This window comes from Suillus fuscotomentosus, assembly GCF_016647785.1.
Source record: "Suillus fuscotomentosus strain FC203 chromosome Unknown F5891scaffold_41, whole genome shotgun sequence".
In the NCBI taxonomy this organism is placed as follows: domain Eukaryota; kingdom Fungi; phylum Basidiomycota; class Agaricomycetes; order Boletales; family Suillaceae; genus Suillus; species Suillus fuscotomentosus.
This window is the reverse complement of record NW_024539553.1, coordinates 19657-28220: the sequence shown is the minus strand read 5'-3', so window position 1 is coordinate 28220 and position 8564 is coordinate 19657. Positions and strand designations below refer to the sequence as shown.

At 48.0% G+C, this 8564-nt stretch overlaps 2 protein-coding genes across 2 annotated transcripts; one reads left to right on the top strand and one right to left on the bottom strand.

Annotated features, from left to right (window-relative positions):
- Window positions 1–3426: 3426 nt before the first annotated feature.
- Window positions 3427–4241, bottom strand: F5891DRAFT_982027 (alpha/beta hydrolase fold-domain-containing protein; the record flags this gene model as incomplete). The annotated part of the gene is made up of 3 exons (XM_041377183.1): window positions 3427–3595; window positions 3647–3809; window positions 4049–4241. The coding sequence occupies 3 exons, from the start codon at window positions 4239–4241 to the stop codon at window positions 3427–3429; spliced, it is 525 nt and encodes a 174-aa protein (XP_041223684.1).
- A 1638-nt stretch (window positions 4242–5879) lies between these two features.
- F5891DRAFT_1279564 (uncharacterized protein) lies at window positions 5880–6788 on the top strand (the record flags this gene model as incomplete). The annotated part of the gene is made up of 5 exons (XM_041370361.1): window positions 5880–5901; window positions 5952–5989; window positions 6046–6117; window positions 6169–6381; window positions 6435–6788. The coding sequence occupies exons 2-5, from the start codon at window positions 5960–5962 to the stop codon at window positions 6786–6788; spliced, it is 669 nt and encodes a 222-aa protein (XP_041223683.1). The 5' UTR covers window positions 5880–5901; window positions 5952–5959.
- Between the last annotated feature and the right edge of the window lie 1776 nt (window positions 6789–8564).

Sequence of the window (8564 nt, the reverse complement as noted above, 5' to 3'; positions counted from 1 at the left end):
TCGAGTTTGAATGTTTCTACAAAATAATATCGCAACGGACTTTAAAGGCTACCAGGACAGGTACTGTCAATATTAAAGGAATATTGAACAGGGCTGATTCCAAATAATTGTCCTTTCGTTCAGCTTCATAATTGTTCTTTCGCCATTTCACTGGGAAGGTAGAAGACTCAACACGAAGCCACATTCTACATATTGTAAGGATGGAGCGATTTCCAATATCCTGTGATTCCCATGTGCGCGCGCCACTTGAGCTCCACAGGCGCTCCAACATCTCGACACTCCTTTTCCTTTCAATCTCCGCTTGCTCCTCACACTGGCGGTCCAACACCCCTCGCAGGCTTAGGAACAGTGCCTTCGACGTATCCTTCAATTCCTTTCTCAAAGTCGAGAGATCCCACACCAAGAACGTCGTCCTTGCTCGATAGGCTGAACAAATCTGAGAGCGTAGATGGTGGTAATAGGAAGAGACACCGAGGGAAAGCATGAATCGGTTCATGGGACGTTGATATTTATGTATGATCACCGCTGGCTCTTAATCTTGATTAGCATGAATAGTCGGTGCCAGGTTTTTCTACATATTGTAAGGACGGAGCGCTTTCCATTGCGCGCCGCTTACGCTACAACGTTCAATGGAAGCCAAGGGCTAACGTTACAGAAGGCGGTGCTCGACTTACGCACTGATTCCTTCGCACACGGTCAACTGTACACTGCGCTGTCAAGAGTACGTGGTCGCAGACACATTCAGGCGCTGTTTCGAGAACAGGAGGAAGAGACGACGGCCAACGTAGTATACAGACGTCTGTTATTGTGAAATGGATAGTTAAGGTTGCTGTCCGAAGGATTCGGAACTCTTGTAATTAGGAAATTGGGGGAGCGCAGCACCTTGTCGAATGTGTGCCACAACCATCAATGTAGTCTTTACGTATAGACATAGCACCGGTCGCAGAGCCGAGCACTGAGCGCTTGATCTACACAGCAATAAGCTGTGAAACGAACACGAGGATGATGCATGGGACGAACCTTAAAAACGACTTGAACGAACAGGTGCCCAACTTCCTCAACTCCCAACTACACACGTTCTGATTGCTGGTGATCGAGGGGTCGTCTAGCATTGCTCGTAAGTGGTACTGTAAGCTTTTCTTGCAGGACACAACTGACGAATAACGACTCAATAGACAGTCCTGAAGTTAAAGCTCTGGGTAAGGAGTGAACCTGTAAGTGGGCTGTCTTATTAGCAATCACTTGCTGCTCCGACAAGAAGTAAGGTGATAAAACAGGACTCATCAGCAATTATTGCTGTTGCTGGATAACTCGACCTGATTTCAAGATCCTACCTCTCACATACATAATCCCTAATCTGCCGTAGTTGAGATACTGAGCGCCAATCATGTCTTCCTCCACCAGTAAGACGCGAGCGATCACGCCTTGTCATACGTTGCGAGGTCATACCAACTGGGTAAACGGTGTTGTACATCTGCATGCTGGACAACAGATCATCACATGTTCTATGGACCGCTCACTGCGACTATGGGACCTAGAGAGTTGCAAACAGATAGGAGAGGACTGGCGAGATGAAGAGGATGAGTCAGGAGTACGGTCCATGGCATTGTCTCCGAATGGCAAGACCATTGCAAGTGGATGTAATGACGGGAAAGTCAGGTTATGGGACGTCGAGACGAGGAAGGTTATCGCCAAATGGTCAGGATACAGCAGAGTTGTGGGTGCATTGTGCTGGAGTGCGGATGGTAAACAAGTGCTGAGCGGATCCTGGGATGGGACAGCAAGAGTCTGGGATGTCGAGAGCGGCAAAACTGTCTTGACAATCAAAACCGACCACGGACGGGTGAATGCGGTGACATACTCGCCCGATGCAGCGAAAATTGCAACCGGTGGAGACAACGAGAACGCAGTCAAAGTCTGGGATGCCAAAACGGGCGAGCTATTTGATACGCTCAAACACGACGATCCTGTTTGGAGCTTGGCCTGGACGTCAGACGGAAAGAAACTTATCACCGGTTCATATGAACCAATTAGGATATACGACACAACCACTTGGCAGCTGGAGATCGCCAATCTGGGAGGTGTCACATTCTTGGTCAAAGCCATCACCTTGTTTCAGAACGACCGCCTTCTATGTGCATCAGATTCAGATAGTAAAACAGTGCGCCTGTGGAATCTCGAAAACAACGTCCCAGTCGGTCCTCCCCTCCACCACGAAGATCACGTGCAATGTGCAGCCATTTCCGCGGATGGAAAGCTGCTAGTCACTGGCTGCCGAAACGAAAATGCGTACGTGTGGGACATTCAAGCCATCCTCAAGGGAGCTGGCCTTGAAGACCTCCTTCGGCCTTCATCTGATGTAAAGCTTATGGTTCTTTAGTCAAAACTGCGCTAATATCACATTAATATTTGCAGGTTACAGTTCAAGGGTCATTGATGGATGTATGTGATTTGTTTCTCAACCTTCCCAACCGTTGTAACCTAGATATTCTATTTAGGCGGATGCTACGCAGGCCGTGGATGATGAATCTTGGCTAGGTTTTTTCAACGATGCCACAGGTGGTGCTAATGTGCGTCATCAGCGTTTTTAATCAGTTCCAGTGCTGACCTCTTGATCTCAGTCTTCCAGAACGTACTGTAACTATCACCATTCCTCTTCCCGCCGTCCTCGCCCTCTTGCCCTTTCTTCTGGGAGCGTTAATACGTTCCTCGGTCGCCTTTCGTTACCTTTCCGCCGCTCTCACTCCAAGGCTAATAAATCAACTGAACTCCAGCAACGCCCAAGGCGGGCCTTATTGTCTCGTGGTCCTCGTATTGTTGAAGTTTTTGCAGTGAAGGACAGAGAGGTATGTATCTTTTGCGTGCATTCCCTATCATTTAATGATTTCTGTCGAGGTCATATATACTGCCCCGCCGCCGCCAGAAAAGACACAGCAGCAAAACCAATCGCACGCCCAGGGGTTATCCACGGCACAGCCTGCCCCAGGTGCTAATTCTACTATACCACGTTCAAGACATGCGCATTCACTACCCGTCCGGTTGTTGGCTCATTTCGTGCTTTTTCTCTGTTGCGCATCTCAGCACGCCGATGCTAATGCACAATCAATGCAGCAGCAGCAAGGTCAAGTCCAGCCCCGGGCATCATCATTGCAGACTCAATCTACGGCCGCCTCGACATCTACGATACCTACTCCTGCAACTAGTCCTACTGCGCTAAGTGCAGCAAGCACGTAGTCATGGCCCCTTCTATGGCGAACTCATTTCTGCTGTGCAACTCCCCACATACTGTTGGACATCAATACAGGTGCTCAACTATTTCACATTTACTTATAATTCTTCTGTAGTCTTATCTTTTTCTTCATATCATTTCGCAACCAACGTACATCAATCTTGTTTTCTCATGAGGCCCATGCAATGTATCTAACTCTATGATGTCAACCGTTTCAAGAGGAACATTTTCAAAAAGGATTCAGTTTTATTGTCTTCGTGAACTAGATATTCTGTTACCAGCACAATCAATAGCTGGAAGATGATGGGGATGGGAGGCGTGAGTTCTTGCGCCTTGAGACATGTGATTGCAGCTAAATTGCCGCCACTGACAAGTTATGGTTCATCATGGATTCATACAGGATGGGACGGTACGCACCTGGATGACCCTCCAACCGCGATTTTGTTCACGTTCGCATTGAACTCTGCCTTCCCGTTGTAGTAAATGAATTTCAACGCATCAACCGTGTCCTCGACCGCTGCAGGATATGGGTTCTCAGGAGCCAAGCGATAGTCCAGAGCCACCGAAATGCAGTTGTTATCTTAAACACAATTAGTAAACTCCAGTCAGACAACGGTCTTCACTGTCCGACCTCACCTTTGCATTGGCAGGATATGAATGAGTTCAAAGTATCGATACTCCCAAGCGTCCATCCACCTTAGGATTCTCAGCTGAAATCTGCCAAATAATTATAGATCGTTACTTCCACGGATATATAACAATACCGGCCACCCTTCTGGAGGAGGGGTATGAAGGCCCGAATCTTGCAGTTCTACAGACTGATATCTTTGACAGCCCCGACTGTCATAACAGGCGAATCACCTGGGATGTCGAGCGCCTTCCTGATATCCGGATGCCAGAGGATCGTGCATGGGAGCACGCGGTGCACTAGATGGGTATTATGGAACGCGACATATTTAGGGTCGAGGCGGGGAAGAATGTCGGGGTGGATGGCGGAGGGAAGGTCTGACATGGTGCTGGTGGGGCTCAGGATAATCAAGCAAGGTAGTTCCGTAAAGCCAGAACTTGGATATTGTAAAACAAATAAACTCAGAGATAGACGCTGCCCTATGACCTGCAAATGTGCTGGAAGGGTTGATGGAACCAAGTTCTAAGATAGACCGGATGAGACATGCAGAGGTGGGGAGGCAGTGCAGCACCTTGTCGAATGTGTGTCACAACTAGTCCTTACATATAGACATAGCACCAGTCGCAGAGCCGAGCGCTTGATCTACACAGCAATAAGCTGTGTGAAGCGAACACGAGGATTACACATAGAACAAACCTTAAAAGGCAGACGTGAACGAACAGATCCTCAACTCCAAACTAAACATACTCTGATCGCCGGTGATCGAGGGATCGTCTAAACGGTGTTGCTCGTAAGTGATACTGTAAGCTTTTATTGCAGGACACAACTGACGATATACTTACCAGCTACTTTGAATACCCACAAAGATCTCTAGCATGTTCTAATTTCTCAGATAACAACTCCATAGACAGTCCTGAAGTTGGAGTTCTGGGTAAGTAGTGGACCTGTTAGTGGGATGTCTTATTGGCACTTACCTGTGTGCTCTGACAAGAAGTAAGAGGACTCACAAGCAATTATTACTGTTGCCGGATAACTCGACCTGATTTCAAGTTCCTGCCTCTCACATAGACAGTCCCCAATCTGCCGCAGTTGAGATACCGAGTGCTGGCCATGTCTTCCTCCAATAAGACGCAGGCGATCACGCCACATCAAACGTTCCGAGGTCATACTGGCTGGGTAAACGGTGTTGTACATTTGCATGCCGGACGACAGATCATCACATGTTCGACAGACGGCTCACTGGGACTATGGGACCTAGAAAGCAGCACACAGATAGGAGAGTGCTGGAGAGATAGTAAAAATCAATCGGTAGGAGTGTGGTCTATGGCATTGTCTCCAAACGACAAGACAATTGCAGTAGGATACCATAACGGGAATGTGAAGTTATGGGACGTCGAGACGAGGAAGGTTATCGCCAGATGGTCAGGACACACCAAATACGTGTGTGCATTGTGCTGGAGTGGAGATGGTAAACGAGTGCTGAGCGGATCCTGGGATGGAACAGCAAGAGTCTGGGATGTCGAGAGCAGCCAAACTGTCCTGACAATCAAAACCGGGCACAGGTGGGTGAATGCGGCGATCTACTCACCCGATTACACACAAATTGGGACAGGAGGGTATGACGAGAGCGCAGTCAAAACCTGGGATGCCAAGACAGGCGAGTCGCTTAACACAATCCAACACTTCTCCGAAGTTCGCAGCTTGGCATGCACGTTGGACGGAAAGAAACTTATCTCCGGTTCATCTAGCCAGATTGGGATATATGACACAACTACTTGGCAGCAGATCGCCATTCTGGAGGGTCACACATTCTTGGTCAAAGCCATCGCCTTGTCTCAGAACGACCGCCTTCTATGTGCATCAGATTATACAACAGTGCGTATATGGAATCTCGACACAAACCTTCCAGTCGGACCACTCCTCCAGCACGAAGTTGAAGTAAACTGCGCAGCCCTTTCCGCTAATGGAAAAGTCCTGGTCACTGGTTGCCAGGACAAAAATGCATATGTATGGGACATTCACGCCATCCTCAAAGAAGCTGGCCGTGAGGACCTCCTTCGGCCTTCATCTGATGTATGGCTCATGGTTTTTCAGTCAAAATTATGCTAATCTCCCCCTCGCAGGTAATGAATGTGCGTGATTTGTTTCTCATCCTTCCCAGTGGTTGTAACCTAAATATTATATTTAGGCGGATGCTACACAGGCCGTGGATGATGGACTTTCACCTGGTTTTTTCAACGATGCCCTAGATGGTGTTAATGTGTGTCATCAGCGTTTTTGATCAGCTTTTGTGCTGACCTCTTGATCTCAGTCCTCCGGAACGTATGGTAACCGTCACCCTGCCTCTTCCCGTCGTCCTCGCCCTCTCGCATCTTCTTTTGGGAGTGTCAATACACTCTTTGGTCGCCCTTCATTGTTTTTCCGCCGGTCTCAATCCAATACTGAACCCCAGCAACGCTCAAGGCGAGCCTTATTGTCTCGTGGGCCTCGTATCGTCGAAGTGGCTGCAGTAAAGGACAGAGAGGTATACATATCTTTGTGTGCCTTTCCCATTGTTGTTTAATCATTTCTGTTCAGGTTATATTTACTGTTCTCCCAGAAAGAACACAACAGCAAACCCAATCGCCCCCCGAGGGGGGGTCATCCACGACACAACCTGCCCTAGGTGCTAATTCTACTACATTACGTCCAAGACATCCGTATTCACCCGTCCGATTGTTGGGTCATCTCGTGCTTTTTCTCTGCTGCTGCACATTACCTCAGCACGCTGATAGAAATGCACAACCAATACAGCAGGAAGGCCAACCACAATGCCAAGTCCATGCCCAGGCGTCATCATCGCAGAGTCATCCTGCCGCCCCCTCAACGTCCGCGACACCTACTGCTCTTGATAGTACTCACACTATCGCGCCAGGTGCAGCAAGTGCATAGCCACAGTTCCGGGACAGACTTGTTTCGTTCTTCTCCCTGCATGCAGATGGCTCCTAACACTGTAGCATATGGACGGTTACATCTGGGTTTTTTTGTAATTATTATTGTCTCACTTTTCACGCCAAGACTGTATTTTATTTCCACAGCTTCCTTGATCTTGACTTAGCTTCAGCGCTATGCCATGAAGTCGAGACACACTGTCGAGACTGCCGCAATTCAGTCATCAGAAATCTCCCTCTGTCCTACTGTGACTGACCCGATACTGTCAATCTGTCGTCAATGGAATGGATGGGATTGTCAAGAACGGCCTGGTTTGGCATCGAGCTTTCAGTCGGACAGGCTGATGCTTTTGATTACCCTCGCAATGATGTTGCTCCACGCAGCCACTTGGCAAGGGTGCCAACCTGGGACGGATGTCCAACGTTCAGTTACTTATCAACTCTCAGAACGCTTAATGAAAAGCCTAATAATGCCGCTTAAGTTTATCATACAGTCTCAATGGAAGTCTCTCGTGATAAGACAGTATTCTGATTTCCAGTACCAGAACGTACCACAGGTCAGCACGATGCGACAGGCGTGTCACAATGCAGGTAAATTATACTTGACATAAGTGAGTGGCCGTTCTAACCCATGCTTGCAATAAACACTCGTATGCAGCGTTCAAGGTTAATCAGACCGTTTAGAGTAAGCACACTGGTAAAAGAACTGACAATTATTGAAATGAGCTTGTACGGAGCTTCTCGTCGAATCAGGGTGGGTGCTGCTCACGCTTCGTACGTGAATAGGAGAGGATCCATTCAGGGTCCATGTAGATTCAAGTCGAGGGTGTATCTCCAGAACAAATCACGCGTCATCGACACATAAAAGATGTGAGATGCGCGATCAACTTCTGACGGAGATATGCATCTGAGAGAGAATGATGGTGGAGACGGCCGTGATTCGTCCTGTCAGCTGTTCAATGTGAACGAAGATCTCTTCGAAAAACAAAGAAGTCCACCTGAATAAATGCACTGCTCCATATCCTACAAAGGTGTTGGAAGAGTTGATGACATCAAGTTCTAAATAGACCGGATAAGACGTGCAGAGTGGGGAGGGTGTGCAGCACCCTGTTGAATGTGTGCTATAACCATCGATACAGTCCTTACGTATAAGGAGATGAACATAGCACTGGTCGCAGATGAGAGCCATCGAGTTGAAACATGGGCCGGAAGAAATGTGAGTGGGGAGTGAGGCACCTTTGAATATTTATTATGGCCTAGTCCCTACGTATATGATCATTTGTACAACACTGGTAGCAGACATGAGCGCTTGATGTACACAGCAATAAGCTGTGAAACGGACACGAGGATTGCACATGGGACGAACCTAAAAAGACGACTTGAATGAACAGGTGCCCAACTTCCTCAACTCCAACCAGACGCCCTCTGATCGCTGGTGAGTGAGTCTAAACGGCGTTTCTCGTAAGCGATATCGTAGGCTTTCCTGCAGGACACAATTGACGATATGCTTACCAGCAACTTTGAATACCCACAAAGATCTCTTGAATATTCTGATATCTAAGTAACGACGCAGCACCTCCTCCGTAGACAGAGTTCTGGGTAAGGAGTGAACCTGTAAGTGGACTGTCTTATTAGCAATCGCTCGCGTGCTCTGACAAGAAGTAGGGTGACCAAGACAGGACTCACCAGCAATTATTAGTGTTGCCAGATAACTCGATCTGATTCCAAGATCCCGCCTCTCTTGCACACATATTGCCCAATCTGCCGTAGTTGAAAT